This window comes from Anguilla anguilla, chromosome 17 (genome assembly GCF_013347855.1).
Source record: "Anguilla anguilla isolate fAngAng1 chromosome 17, fAngAng1.pri, whole genome shotgun sequence".
NCBI classification, from domain to species: Eukaryota; Metazoa; Chordata; class Actinopteri; order Anguilliformes; family Anguillidae; genus Anguilla; species Anguilla anguilla.
In genome coordinates, this window is record NC_049217.1 from 31063511 (window position 1) to 31079881 (window position 16371).

General features: G+C 47.7%; 1 protein-coding gene across 1 annotated transcript in view; it reads left to right on the forward strand.

Annotated features, from left to right (window-relative positions):
* The window catches only part of LOC118217185 (RNA binding protein fox-1 homolog 3-like), a 13360-nt gene extending 1800 nt beyond the window's left edge, over window positions 1-11560 (forward strand). The window contains exons 3-11 of the mRNA XM_035399009.1: window positions 656-709; window positions 1585-1677; window positions 2193-2253; window positions 2706-2759; window positions 4697-4832; window positions 6215-6254; window positions 7370-7425; window positions 8419-8497; window positions 11364-11560. Coding sequence (XP_035254900.1) covers window positions 656-709; window positions 1585-1677; window positions 2193-2253; window positions 2706-2759; window positions 4697-4832; window positions 6215-6254; window positions 7370-7425; window positions 8419-8497; window positions 11364-11408 — 618 coding nt within the window. The 3' untranslated portion in view covers window positions 11409-11560. The remainder of the gene's footprint in view (window positions 1-655; window positions 710-1584; window positions 1678-2192; window positions 2254-2705; window positions 2760-4696; window positions 4833-6214; window positions 6255-7369; window positions 7426-8418; window positions 8498-11363) is intronic.
* Window positions 11561-16371: the final 4811 nt, after the last annotated feature.

The following is a 16371-nucleotide window of genomic DNA, read 5'->3' on the forward strand; positions in this document are numbered from 1 at the left end:
CCGGGGGTAATTAGTCTCGGGGAGGTAAACCAGGGCGCCGCGGATGCTAATTAAAGCCCCGCTGTGTCTCCGGTCGCTAACGGGGCTCCTGCTTTGCCCTCGGGCCCTCGTCCCTCTGTCTAACGATCCAAACACGTTAAACCCGCCCCGGGCGCTGGAGACGCCCCCTGGAGCCGCCCCCTTCAAGTCCGTCCGTCCCCCCCCCCCCCCCCCCCCCCCCCCACCCCCACCCCCCCGCCCCCACTGCTTTTACAGAGAGGTGAGGCAGGCAGGGACTCGACGGGGATGGAGCGTCTTTATCCGCTTCTCAGACCCGCCAGACCCGCGCTGCTGTGCTCTTAGGACCGTGTGGTTCCATTAACAGCCAGAAACAGAGCACATGGTGCTGATTTTTGTTTGATTTACCTTCTGTTTCTACTCTAATGACAGCGTTAATAAAAAGGCATTAAATCAGGACCAAAACCAGCGGTATCATGTTGATGGGGGTGGGTTAGTGAGGTAGGTCTCCTGCCTATCGAGCCACATTGCGTTTTGCAGTGTGTATCTTGATACGACGAGGCGCACTGGAGTGGAGTAGGCCTGCCTTCCAAAAAAGTAATAATACTGATCATTTTCTCTCCATGTTTCTTCCCTCCTTTCTCATTTCTTTCTCTAGCAATTTGGGAAGATCTTAGACGTGGAGATTATCTTCAATGAGCGAGGCTCCAAGGTAAGAGAGCCTGCACAGACTCACCCCCCTGTTACATCACAGGAAGTGAATCTGCAGACTCACCCCCCTGTTACATCACAGGAAGTGATTCTGCAGACTCACCCCCCTGTTCCATCACAGGAAGTGATTCTGCAGACTCACCCCCCTGTTCCATCACAGGAAGTGATTCTGCAGACTCATCCCATTACACCACAGGAAGTGATTCTGCAGACTCATCCCATTACATCACAGGAAGTGATTCTGCACTCATCCCCTGTTACATCACAGTGTTGGTGCAGACTGGCCCCTGTGTAACAGTGTAATATGGTGCATGTTTGTATAAATCAGTGCAAGTACAGTAACAATGTAAACAGTGTGTAACAGTGAATAACTGGGTTAATCAGTTGTATAATCATTTGTAACAGTGTATAGCAGGGTAATAACACCCCGTTTGAAAGTGTAACAGAAAGAATCTGTGTGTGACAGTGTTGCAGTGTATGAGCAGTCTGTAAACAGGTTAATCTGTGTGTAACAGTGTTGCAGTGTAGGGCAGGGTGTGAGCAGTCTGTAAACAGGTTAATCTGTGTGTAACAGGGTTGCAGTGTAGGACAGGGTATGAGCAGTCTGTAAACAGGTTCATCTGTGTGTGACAGTGTTGCAGTGTAGGACAGGGTGTGAGCGGTCTGTGAACAGGTAAATCTGTGTGTGAGTAGCTGAAGCTGGATCAGCGATCTCTCTCTCCTCTCTGTCCCCCTAACGGCTCACTGGTGGCCTGTGATGGACCTGCTTTCACCCATTTCTGCAGCTCACTCTGCTTTCCCCTCTCTTCTTCCTTCCTTCCTTCCTTCCTTCCTTCCTTCCGGTCCTCTCCACGCCTCCCCCGCTCCTGTCGGCAGGGCTTTGGGTTCGTAACGTTCGAAACGAACGAGGAGGCGGAGCGGGCCCGGGAGAAGCTGAACGGGACAATCGTAGAGGGACGCAAGATAGAGGTGCTTTCCTTTCCCCACTGACTTCCTGCTACGCCCCTTTCCCTCCATCCTCCTCGCTGCCACTCGGCACCTCTCCTCCTCTCCCTCTGCTGCCCCCTGCTGCTGGGAGTCTGTATCTGCACGCTGGACTCTAACTGTGTGTGTGTGTGCGTGTGTGTACGTGTCTGTGTGTGTGCGAGTCTGTATGCGTGTGTATGTGTGTGTGTGTGTGTGTGCTGGAGGAGCTGAACTTGCGCACACACACACACACACACGCACGCACACACGGCCTGGATCAGATGGAAATGTAAATGTGCAGACGGAGGCCTGGGCGTCTTGGCTTCCTGTGGTGTTCATGCATGAGGTCCTGTTTGATCCACCGAGTGTGTGTGCAGATACTGCATTTACACAGTCCTGCTTCGCTGCTCGTATCTAATGCATTAAAGAGTGTGCATATGTATGTGTGTGCGTGCGTGTGCGCGTGTGTGCTTGTCCGTGTGTGTGTATTAAATATGTCGTCTTATTTTTGTAAACAGGTCAACAACGCAACAGCAAGAATAATGACGAACAAGAAAATGTGTCACCCTTATGTAAACGGTAATCTGTCTCCATGGTGATTACCCAGAAATTAAGAGAGCTGCAGGACGTGGGGGTGCATGATTACATATACCTTCAATAAACATGCTTGTGTTTAAGAGAATAAGACAACATATACATATACACACACGCACACACATACACACACACACATACACACACACACGCACGCACACACACACACACACACCCACACACACCCACACACACGTGCGCACACACACACACGCACACACACACGCGCACACACACACACACACACACACACACATACATACGCACACACACACGCACACACACACACGCACGCGTACACACACACAGATATCGCTGTGTATATACTCCCCCACTTCCTGTAGCTTGCATGTCTTGATGTGGTGAAGCTTTCTGTGGGTGAAGTTTTTTGGTGAAGTCTGGGAGCTGAATGTGTAAAATTCTGATCTCTCCTGCAGATTGGAAACTGAACCCGGTGGTGGGAGCTGTCTATGGTCCTGAACTCTATGCAGGTGGGAGATCCGAACTCTCTGACACACTGAATATATGCAGTAACATATTCTGACAGAACTCAGTCTTTCAAACCTACCTACCAGTCCCTGTGAGTTCCTTTCTGTAGATTTTTCGCACTTCAATTTCCAATTTAAAATTCAATTGCAGTTGACTTTGTCAAGTCTGCTTGAGAATATACAGGAATGGTAGAGCCTGCAGCAGTATATGTGCACGGCTACCCACAATTCCTCCCTGCCCTCCCATTACTGGTAGTCTTTTGGATGATTTCCTGTACATTTTAAGGCGTATTAAAATGCTGGTATTCAGTGTCGAGGAGACGCTGAGCTCATTCCCTACTTTAAAAGAGCTGCTTCTTGCTCATGAGAGTAAAATCTGTTCATTTCCCCACAGCTTCACAGGCAAAAGCACTAAATAACCATTTGTGACAGGAAGTGCTCATCTATCATTTTAATTCCTCTACCCCCTCATGCCTCAGTGTGTCTCTGATGTCCTATTCCTAAAATCCCCTCTCTCCATCACTTACACACACTTACACACACTCACACACACACACATATACGCACACACACACACACACGCACACACACACGCACGCACACACACACGCACACACACATACACACACACGCACGCACGCACACACATACACACACACTCACACACACACTTACACGCACGCACACGCACACACACTCACACTCACACACTCACACACACTCACACACACACACACTCACACACACGCACACTCACACACACGCACATGCACTCGCACACCCATGTAATGCTTTTTCCCCGCAAATCTTCTCATAGCAACAGATGTGCTGGACCAGTTTGGATCGATCTGGTGCTGGGGATGGTGTGTATGTTAGTGTGTGATATCGATGATCGTTTTTCAGGCTGTGCTGCTGCAGTGTGGAAAGCCTGACTGCTGTGTGTGTGTGTGTGTGTGTGTGTGTGTGTGTACGCCAGCGTTCTGCAAGGCACGTGTGACATGGGAAACGCAGAGACTCGAGCATCATTAAGGAAGCCGAAGAGAGAGAGATCGCTGTTTTTTTTAAACACAGATCCCGCCGTGTCCGTACCCCCTCTTGCTGGGCTCGGGGGGGGGGATAAAATAAAAAATAAAATTCCTGCTTGTTGATAGTCTTGTTCTGGAATAATTACGGCTCCCTTTGATTAACTCTGGGTGGAAGTATTATGGGATGTGCGGGTGATGGATGGCCGAGCGGCGGCCCGGCTTGCACGGGAGATCGGCCAAATCGGGCGCCATAAATCGCCATGGTGACGGCGCACTGTCTCTCCATCCATCCTGGCGCTACAGGTTTACAGTCCCCCTCCTCAGGAGAGAGGGATTAGAGCGGAGGGAGAGGGGGAAGAGAGGGCAGGGAGAGGGGGAAGAGAGGGGAGGGAGAGGGGGAAGAGAGGGGAGGGAGAGGGGGAAGAGAGGGCAGGGAGAGGGGGAAGAGAGGGGAGGGAGAGGGGGAAGAGAGCGGAGGGAGAGGGGGAAGAGAGCGGAGGGAGAGGGGGGGGAGAGGGGGAAGAGAGCGGAGGGAGAGGGGGAAGAGAGCGGAGGGAGAGGGGGAAGAGAGGGGAGGGAGAGGGGGAAGAGAGCGGAGGGAGAGGGGAAAGAGAGGGGAGGACAGGGAGAGAAGACAGGGGAGACACAGAAGAGTGGAATGCATGGGAGAGAGTGGAGAAAGAGAAGGATAAGAGAGGAGGAAGAGGGTGTTTGTGGAAGAGAGGGTGGTAAGTGGAGAGAGTGGAGAAAGAGAAGGATAAGAGAGGAGGAATGAAGAGAGAGAGAGAGTGGGTTTTGAGCCTCTTTGTCCACTGCAGTAGCATGCAGTGCTTCTGTCCTCCTGAGCCCTGTCACGACGGGAGTCTCCACTAGGGGGCAGCGCTGCAGCAGTCTGACCGGCGTCTCTGTCCACAGTGACGGGTTTCCCGTACCCGGCCACCGGGGCGGCGCTAGCGGCGTACAGGGGAGGACAGGTGAGAGGCCGGGGCCGCGGCCTTTACAGCGCCTTCCGGACTGCACCCCCAGCCCCGCCCCTCCCGGGGTACGGAGCGTGAGTATCGGCGCGGCGCATCGCGCAGCACATAAACGCCCCGCAGCTGCACCAGCGCATCAGCGAATCAGCACCCCCGCATCAGCGCATCAGCGAATCAGCGAATCAGCACCCCCGCATCAGCGCATCAGCGAATCAGCAGCAGCGAATCAGCACCCATGCAGCAGCGCAGCAGAGCAGCAGCGCATCAGCACCCATGCAGCAGCGCAGCAGAGCAGCAGCATATGTGTTTCTGATTCACCGGCCGACCGGTCGGCTCTCCTGCTGCTCTTTATCACTGAAGGATAGGAAGCCAAGTTCAGATTCAGAGTTGTGTGTGTGCCCCCATCAATCACTCTGCCTGCACCCGGTAACAATAAGCTCTGTCACATCCTCCAGCTGTACCTCACACACACTCATACACACATGCTCACACACACACACAAACGCGTGCACACACATTCACTCACACACACAAACGTGTGCACACACATTCACTCACACACACACACATGCATGCATATGCACACACAGAAACATACACACATATGTATATATACAGTCACATACACATGCGTGCACACACATTCACACACACACACACACACACACACATGCATATGCGCACACAGAAACATACACGCATATGTATATATACAGTCACATACACATGCGTGCACACATACATTTACACAGATATTTAGTACAAAAGCGTAGACGCACAACACTAAGAAACACACAGAGGGTGACCCTTAGGGCTCTCTGGAAACAGCCATTCATGCATTGTGAGGTCACAGTGTCACAGCCACTTGAGCATTGTGAGGTCACAGTGTCACAGCCACTTGAGCATTGTGATGTCACAGTGTCACAGCCACTCCTGCATTGTGATGTCACAGTGTCAGAGCCAAAGCAGGGCAGAAGGGTGCACTGAGGGCAGAGGTTCAAGAAACTGGGGTCCACCAGCCTCTCTCACCCCTGAGCCCTCTGGGTAATTTATTTTTTATGGTCACCTGACATGTTCTTTTGCTACCTCTCCTTGACTGCCCCCACCCACCCATTGCTCACGACAGACTTGCAGCAATTGCAAAGACAATTTCTGGCTTTTTGCCCCTGCTGTAAATTACCCTTTGATGGTAAAATCACTCTATTTTTCTCCTTAATGTGGCATTCTTCATTTTTTCCGCGGTGCAGTTGTTATGACCTCACCCTGCAGTCTCCTCAGCTGAATTATGCTCACGTCATTTTTCCCCACCTCCACAAGTGACTGCCCCATCAGTAAAGTCTGATTTAAAGGAGGGTAACTTTATAAATCACTGCAGCGCTACATGTGCTGTGTATGAGTCTGCATGCCACAGAGAAGAGCGGTGGCAAGCTAATGAATCAGCCCTGCTGTCTGCTTTCAGAGTGCTTTACCAGGATGGCTTCTATGGAGCAGAGATTTATGTGAGTATCATTGTTTTTTTTAGAGGTTTTTGTTGGTGAAACGGGATAAAATAGAGGGGGGGGCAGGGGGGAGATAAGTGCCTCTTTCTGAACATCCTGTCAAGTTGTTCTGTGGGGGTCTGTTTGGCCCATGAGGACTTCCTGTTCCTGTGGGGATCCCTGGTTTTAAAATGTGGCTCCTGAAGACCAGGAAGTGGTCTGGGCTCTTGAATGAGTACATGGGTGCATCACAGTTATTACCATTAAGAACATTTTTACATTTCAACTAGATATTGTATCCAACCTATCCTTTGGGAAAGTGAGTGAGTCTTGTTCATCAAACCAGCACACGCTTTGAAACTTTTAAACACTCTAAAAACCATTAAAATGTGCGATTGGTTTTGAACAAAAAAATGTCAGTAAAACATTATGAAAGTTCAAATAATATTCATTTATTAAGCGCTCCCTTTCAGAAAGACTTCTGGATCTTCTCTCTATTACAAAAAAGAAGAAACCCCCACGCAAAAATAAAAAAATTCTTTAGATTTTGTCCTTTGGTGCATACTTCAAAAAATCCAAAAGTGAAAGAAAAGCCCTCTCATCTCGAAAGTTTTCTTTTTTTGCTTGCATTCAGTGCATGCAAGCATTTTGGCTGAAGCTAGCATTCCAAAGACTCCGTAACTTAGCTCTGGAGAAGGGGAGTCTTCGGGGCGCTGGAGTGTTTGGTGCTGTATGTCGCCCTGCTCTAGCTCAGTGTGGCCAGTTCTTGCAGTTACTCCAGCTGATAACTTGCTATTTAGAAGCTGTTTTTTAAGCATTATATGGACGTAAAGGCTTAGGGTGCAACGTCTACAAGCACTGGACACAAATAAAACGCCTTCTAAATGAGTGCGTGCTCTCCTTTTGCTTTTGGAAAAAATATACAACATGCAGAAAACAATTATTATGGTTCATTGTACATTGGATGTGAAAACTGGCAGTGGGATACAATGTGCAGTGAAAATAAGCAGGATGTGGAGGATGAGAGAGGAGCAGGAACAGCAGGACTGTACGTGCCAGTGCTGGGCTTAACCTCAGCACCGTGTGTGTCTGTGTGCATGCATGTGCGTGTGCGTGTGTGTGTGTGTCATTCCCAGGGGGGCTACACGTACAGATACACCCAACCTGCCACAGCGGCCACCTACAGTGACAGGTGAGCACACTGCGCCCCCTGGTGTATCGGAGGGGCATTACGGGACTCGGGAACAGTGAGTAAAACTCGACCTGGTTTTGATGCACTGTCCCTTTAAAGCAGCGGAACCTTCACTCGCTGAGACTGACCCAGGGTCAGTGAAGAACAGCGTAACCCTGTGAGGTGTGATAAAAACAAAACCATCACACCGTTTTGATTATCTGTTATCGTTTTGTCTCTTTAACGTCAACGGATGTCACGTTCTCTGAGCTCAGGTCCTACTGGTTAAAAATCTCCATAGATTAATTTACAGTAGGCTGACTTTATTAAGGGTTGTGGCTTAACTTCAAAAATAGATAATTAATTCTCCCTGTTGAAATCCTCACAGGGGATCTGCATAATGAGTGATAGGTATGCACTAATGTGTGTACTAACTGTGTATTGCTGGTAATTATGAACGACTTGCTTTCCCATTATTATCCATTGCTGATGATAGTATGAACGGTATTCATACCCAGTCACTAATGAACTGGTGTCAGCTCTGCTCACTGCTTAATGCAAGGCTGCCCAACCCTGCTCCTGGGTCCTGCGGGTCTTCATTTCAGCCCTAATTTGGCACACCTGATTCTGCTAATGAGCAGCTTGACAAAATCTCTGGCTGTTGAATGAGGTGTGCTCTGTTAGGGTTGCAGAGAAAACCTACAGGACAGTAGATCTCTAGCTGTTGAATGAGGTGTGCTTTGTTAGGGTTGTAGAGAACCTACAGGACAGTAGATGTCTAGCTGTTGAATGAGGTGTGCTTTGTTAGGGTTGCAGAGAAAACCTACAGGACAGTAGATCTCTAGCTGTTGAATGAGGTGTGCTTTGTTAGGGTTGCAGAGAAAACCTACAGGACAGTAGATCTCTAGGAGAAGGGTTGGCCAAGCCTGGCTGTATGTACTGTATGCAGTATAGTAAGCCTCTCATGCACTGATTGCCTAAACGTATGCCCCCCCCCCCCTTTGCCGATTCTAGCTATGGCAGACTCTATGCAGCAACAGAGCCCTACCACCACACCATCAACCCCTCCCCCGCGTACACCGTGGGCACCATGGTGAGTCCCCTTCTCCATCTCTTCAGCCAGCTGTATCTGTCCATCACCAAGCTCAACCTTAAACAAACCAGTACTGCTTGTCCACCCATGAACACGTCCATCCATATCCCCTCCATGACCGAGTCCATCCCTATCCCCTCCATGACCGAGTCCATCCCTATCCCCTCCATGACCGAGTCCATCCATATCCCCTCCATGACCGAGTCCATCCATATCCCCCATGACCAAGTCCATCCATACCCCCATGACCAAGTCCATCCATATCCCCCATGACCAAGTCCATCCATGTCCCCTCCATGACCGAGTCCATCCCTATCCCCTCCATGACCGAGTCGATCCCTATCCCCTCCATGACCGAGTCCATCCATACCCCCTCCATGACCAAGTCCATCCATGTCCCCTCCATGACCGAGTCCATCCCTATCCCCTCCATGACCGAGTCGATCCCTATCCCCTCCATGACCGAGTCCATCCCTATCCCCTCCATGACCGAGTCGATCCCTATCCCCTCCATGACCGAGTCCATCCATATCCCCTCCATGACCGAGTCCATCCCTATCCCCCATGACCAAGTCCATCCATATCCCCTCCATGACCAAGTCCATCCCCATCCCCTCCATGACCGAGTCCATCCATATCCCCTCCATGACCGAGTCCATCCATATCCCCTCCATGACCGAGTCCATCCATATCCCCTCCATGACCGGGTCCATCCATATCCACTCATGCATCACCAAGCACAGCTTCATCCAGATTCAGAAAATGGCCAAATCTTAACCACAGTCTACTGTAACAACTTCTCCATCCCACATTAAAATTGACCAATATGCCAAGACTGGTCAGAAATGTTAGATCTTTATCGCCCCCTACAGGGAGTTGAGTGTCCTGATGGGCTAAGTACGAAGAGGAACATCCATGCATGAGCTACTTTTTCACCCATGAAAATGCTGATATTTCTGTGCACGTTCCCACAAATTGTTTTGCGAGTGCTTTTTTACAGACTGAAGCAAGGTTTCAGGTTTTACAGTGATGTGTTCAACATGTTAATGTTTGTTTCTAGCTAGCTTTTGCAACTAACGTCAGCCATGGAAAAAGTTCAGTAACAAGAACTGAGAATTTCTGTTTTATAATAAATTTTAAAAAAATTAAAAAAAAACACAATTCCCGGGAGGTACGGGAGTAGGCTCAGTCCATGGAGCAGCCACAGGAGGTTTAAGAAGGAAAAGCTGGAAGTTCGCTGAAAGCCTGCCAATCAGAAGTTTCCATTTAGCCAAGCCAAAGCACATGCTATTTATAAAATGTTCTAATTTCACAGTGCAGTTGCTAGCTAAAAGTCTTAATTGATTAAAATAGTACATGTTCATTCTGAGAGCTGGATTGCTGTAGTTTATTTTTTATTTTGTTTCCTCAAATTCCCAAATTCTCTTTCCTTTCTTCACACTACTATCCCCTGAACAAAAATCCAAATGTTTCCTCTTCTGTACCATTAGGGACAGATATGAACTGAAAGCAAACAAATGGCTTACAGAAAGTCATTCAGAACAGAGAAACTCTTAAGTAGACTCACTTTTTTTTTATTTTTTTTACTTTAGTCAAATTAGATGAATCGTTGGTAAGGAAATTGGAAAGGAAATTTTTTTTTTTTTTTTGCGCTTTCAGGAAGCTGTTCAATAATTAGGTCCACAGAGGTTGCATGAAATTCTCTTTTACAGATTTCCAGCACACTTAAATTGCAAATGCTCTTCGTGTTCATGAAATTTTTATATCAGCCAGAGGGAATCTTAAAAGGGAGTTTAGCCTTTGAAGATTTCGGGTTTAGCGATTGGGGGCCGGCTAAACAGCGGCGCTATTTTTGCGAAATGTGTTTTTGGCGCCATGATTTACCGAAAGACACGAAGGAGAGCTGCTCAGGTGTGGACGGCCGGGCGGGAAAGAAGTTTTCCTCTCGTCTGATCTGTGGTGGAGGAGAAATCTTAACTTTCCGTGAAATACAGTTCCCAGCAGTTTCTGTACTGAAGGGTGCATGGGCATACGGCAGGGACTGTTCCTCCGTTAGAGCCGGATAGAATATTCATAATGGAGGAGTCCTGCTTCCAGAGAACATGGCAAACAAAGCGGACCGGGCTTCTGAAAGCACTGAGCTTCAGGCAGGTATAGAGCAGATTGTGGATTAAGGGGGCGTCTGCTGCCACAGCCAAGTCCACAAACACTACTTAGCTTTGCAAAGAACCCCTAATATACACACAGACACACACACGCACACACACACACAGTCACACACATGCATGTACACACAGTCACACAAACACACAGTCACATGCGCACACACACAAACACACACACACACTCACACACACACACACACACACGCAAACACACACACACAGTCACATACATACAGTCACATGCTCACACTCACAGACACACTCACACACACGCATGCACTCACAAACACACACACACACACACACTCACACACACACACACGCAAACACACACACACAGTCACATACATACAGTCACATGCTCACACTCACAGACACACTCACACACACACACACACACACACACACACACACACACACACACGCATATACACACAGTCACACGCATATACACACAGTCACACACACACACACACAGTCACATACACACAGTCACATGCACACACACACAAACACACACACACACACACACTCACACACACACACACAAACACACACACACACACACACTCACACACACACACACACACACACACACACACACACACACACGCACAGGAAAGAAAGAGGCTTTGCTGGAGAATGGTGATGTGAGAGCTCTGGCTTGTCTGACTGAAGTCTTTTCATCTTTGATGTTGCAGGCCGGCCTAAGCAGAGGGGCACAGGGTCGCTTCACCCCTTACTAAAGTGAGACGGACATTATATTCCCTACACCCCCTACTGAATTTATACCCCCCCTTAAATAAACAAACCCCTACATCCCCTACTGAAGAAGAACTGAATTTATAACCACCCCCCTTAAATAAACGAACCCCTACACCCCGTACAACAGAAAAACTGAATTTATACCCCCCCTTAAATAATACCCATTACATTCATTTGGCAGACGCTTTTATCCAAAGCGACGTACAAGAAGTGCATTTTCATGATCGTAGACAACTGCTGAACACGGGTTCAGTAAGGTACAATTACTTATTTTGTACAGCTATTTCTAGCTGAGAACAATGAACACTATCCTGGTCTAACATCTGCAAAGCCAAACTAGGCAGAAGGTTAAGCTAGAGTATTAGGACAAATACAATTTACCAAGAAGTGCAGGGATGGGGCAACATGTAACAAGTGACAAGGAAAAAAGGGTATTTTTTTATTTTTATTTTTTTTTTTTAATATGTGTATATATATATATATATATATATATATATATATATATACACACAGCATGGTGGTGGTTATTCTAGGTATAGTCTGAAGAGATGAGTCTTCAGGCCACGGCGGAAGATGGATAGTGAGGGGGAGGTTCGGAGAGGGACGGGGAGTTCGTTCCACCACTGGGGAGCTAGGGTGGAGAAGCTCTGTGATCCCTTTGGGCGGGTGGGAGGGGTAACAAGACGCCCTGCTGCTGCAGAGCGGAGTGGTCGAGCAGGCACATAGAATTGAGTCATGTCCTGCAAGTAGATGGGGGCTGTCCTGTTGGCGGCAGTGTAGGCAAGGGTCAGGGCTTTGAATCGGATCCTGGCAGCGACCGGTAGCCAGTGAAGTGATCGCAGCAGAGGAGTGACGTGGGAGAATTTGGGGAGGTTGTAGATGAGCCGGGCAGCGGCATTCTGAATCATCTGTAGTGGCTGTATGGCACAAGCTGGCAGGTTTGCAAGGAGAGAGTTGCAGTAATCAAGGCGAGAGGTCACCGTAGCCTGGACGAGCAGCTGGGTGGAGTGCGTCGTCAGGTATGGTCGAATCCTCCTGATGTTGTATAGGAGGAATCTGCAGGACCTTGATGTTGCCTTGATGTGCTCCTTGAAGTCCAGTTGGTCATCCAGGACCACCCCCAAGCTCTTGGCAGAGTGAGAGGCAGTCACTGTGGTGCCATCAACCGTGATTGAGAGTTCACGAAGCGAGGAGGTCTTGTGCGGGAAGAAGAGCAGCTCAGTTACCCCCTACACCCCTGTTGCAGAAAAACAGAATTTATACCCCCCCCTTAAAGAAACAAACCCCTACCCCCCCTACTCCAGAAAAACTGAATTTATATCCCTGTTAAATAAACAAACCCCCCCTAAAAACAAACAGGATTTACATCCCCCCCGTTCACTTACCCCCCCCTACCTAAAAGAGCATTTTCTCTTAGTTAATCTTTCCATATCACCACATATAACACTTTCATATTTAAAAAAAAAAAAAAGAAACGAAAAGATTTTTTACATCAATCATTCATTTGCATACATGCGCATTAATGTGTGATTTATTTATGTGTAATCAGTATATTTATCAGTAAAATATTAAACAAGTCCTTGCGAGTGTGTTTGTGCATGTCTGGGGTGGCCAGTGTAAATTCTGCTAACAGGTGTGGGTGGGTATTTGCATTGTTCTCCAGATCTTATTTGTGGATCAGCGATCAGATGTCCTGAGACTTGAGTTATTTTTATGCTCTTGTGTTATCACAGCAGCACAACAGCCTTTGCATTGTGGGCACTCTGCGGTCTGTCAGGGTCTTAACCTGCCAGGGTCTTACCTGTCAGCATCTTACCTGTCAGGGTCTTACCTGTCAGCATCTTACCTGTCAGAGTCTTACCTGTCAGCGTCTTACCTGTCAGAGTCTTGTAGGTTAAAGGAACTGGAGAGAAGGAACAGGTTAGAGACACATCCTGACACGTGCTGTTTCTGGGCTGGGGGCGTGTGCTTCAGCATATGCTGGTGTCCATCTATGCACATGTGTGATTGATAGGACAGTCATGGCTGAAGATCAATATTCTGCTATGCAGTCCCTTTATTTTTCGACTAACATAGCAAACCGCCTAGAATAAGAAAGTTCAGGGGATGTTTGAAATGCAATAGCTGTCACATTTTGATCGGTTTAGATTCCATCTCCTGCAGCTCCCTGCAATTGACGCCAAACCATCCAACTGTCCGTTCAAATGTGACCCTAATTCGGTAACTGCGGATGATTACCGATTCCGGGGCTTTGGAACGAAATGCCGCACTGGCTACACTTCGGTTTGAATTCTCTGGTTGAAATGTGACGATAAGAGCGAGAGATAAAAAGAAGAATGCATTTCGGGCATCTGAATGAATCTTGGATCTCCAAACCCGTTACCCGTCCTGGCTGCCGGAGGGAGCCTGTGACTGAGGGCCAGTGCGGTTGGCTGTGGCGTCGGTGTGCGGTTCTGGCGCCGGTGTGCGGTTCTGGCGCTGGTGTGCGGTTGGCTGTGGCGCCGGTGTGCGGTTCTGGGCCGCAGTCCAGTCCAGAACGGATCTGCACCCCTCCTTCCTCCTCACACAGCGTCTCTCTGCAGCTCGGTCCTTCCTGTTGGACCCAATCTGAGGTCACACACACCAGATTTTGTCTTTTTTGTTCTTGTGAAAAAAATTTTTTTGATTGCTCACCAGAAAGGTTTTTGTTTTAAATAAAGGACTAGCTGTGCAGGATGAACTTGTTATTCTCTATACTCTCAGCCTGCTTTCTACAAGATATAATGTTTAGAAATGTAATTCTTTCAAAGCACCTGGTAGTGTTTATAGATTAGTTGTCATAGCACTGTACATATTATCGTAAGAACCTCCTGACCTCCTGGTTTTTTAGACATGCAATTTTGTTAAAACTGGTAATTTAATTCCCTGTTTCTAGGGTAAGGAGGTCGGCAGGAAATTACAAGTTAGTTATTATTGCCATTGAGCAACCTTTATATTTGAAAGTTCAGTACCAAAAATATATGATTCATACAAAAACATGTGTATGTGCAATATATATCAATATATTGCCAGGTATCATTTCAATACATATTTACAAGTACAAGTACCCATTTCAGCCCAGAGTTATCCGCTTATCCTACAGTGAGCTCCATTCTCCTGCAGCGATCTCCATTCTCCTGCAGCGATCTCCATTCTCCTGCAGCGATCTCCATTCTCCTGCAGCGAGATCCATTCTCCTGTAGCGAGATCCATTCTCCTGCAGCGAGATCCATTCTCCTGTAGCGAGATCCATTCTCCTGCAGCGAGATCCATTCTCCTGCAGCGAGATCCATTCTCCTGCAGCGAGATCCATTCTCCTGCAGCGAGATCCATTCTCCTGTAGCGAGATCCATTCTCCTGCAGCGAGATCCATTCTCCTGCAGCGAGATCCATTCTCCTGCAGCGAGATCCATTCTCCTGCAGCGAGATCCATTCTCTCCCATCCGTTATCATTCCCGCCCATGCGTCTGATGATCTTTGATTCCGGAGGCCATTTTACAGCATCTGCCATTTTTCTGTATTTTCAGCAGTTAAAAGAAGGAGCTCTGTACTGACACCACAGAAGAAGAAGACTTGGGGGGGGGGGGGGGGCAACACAAATGAGAAATGAATGAGACCGAAAACAGAGTCTAAAAAACTGAGGAACGGAATCCTCCTCTCACGGCTGACAGAGAGCATGTGGCACGTCACCATGGCAACAGCATCGCCAGGCATGAGGGGCGGAGCCAAAGGATCGCCCTCCCGGCCGGATGGAAGAGAGCGTCCGTCATCACAAGACATTTTTATTTTTCTACAGTCCTATGATTTCACACAGTAAAAAAAAAATAAACAAAGAAGTATGCACATATATATACAGTATAACTTTATAATTTATTTTGGTATGGGAACATGGGGTAAATGGATGTGGGAGATTTCACAGGGCCACATAGTACTTCCTAGGTCAGCTTCCTGGGGACAGGAAGAACACACTGACGGGGTGTTTACCTCAACCAACCCTGATGTGTGGCCCAGGACCCTGTTTCAGCCCGGTTTCTGCTAATCCCGCCCCCTCTAGCACAAACGTTTGATTGACAGGTGAGCAGACCATCCCAAACATAGAGGGCCTCATTCTTCTGTGTGAGTTTGCTTCTAAACATATACCTCTCCGTCTCTCCCAAAGCACTCAATTACACTCCCCCATGTAAACATATACACATGCTGTACTCTCTCTGCCAAACACTAAAAAAAAGAGTCATTTCTTTCTTTTTTCTTAACCTGTTTATGCAAATCTTTCTATTTAAAGTTAAATAACGAAAATAAATGTATGCACTGAAAGATGTCAACTTGTTCTCTTAATGAACTGCCTTTGTTTTGTTTCTCTATGCTTTGAATGCATTCCAGTACTATTTATTACTGTGTACTATGATTGTTGTAATTACTATATTGTTACTCATATTGATAATAAAGATGTCTCTTTTCGGTGAGAAACAGTCATTTCATTGGTCTAAACGACGCAATACAGGGAAAGGGCTGAACAGTGAGGCTGTGGGCCCACCCCCCCCGAGACGCTGACCCATCCCTGTTGTGCCTCTCCCAAGTAACGTGAGTGTTGTTCCCAGATAATGTGAGGGTATCTTCTGGTCTTACCGGCAACATTTCTAGACTAAAATGTATGTTTTGAAAACACAACAGCGCCTCCCAGTGACTGGCCTAGTGTAATACAGCATTTTCCTGTAGTACATGTCAGTTTGCCTATAATTTATACAGGGGGCAAAGCTCTGTGGCCCTTTCCTGTGAGGGCAGAGCAACCCTGGAGAGAGGCTGCTGGGGGCTTAGCCCTTTGAGGTTTTTTGAAATTGTTTTATTTAAAAAAAAAAAAAAATTTAAGTCATTGTTCTAGAACACTTTCAGCAGTGATTGTGACATCAGCATTAGAATGTTGAGTTA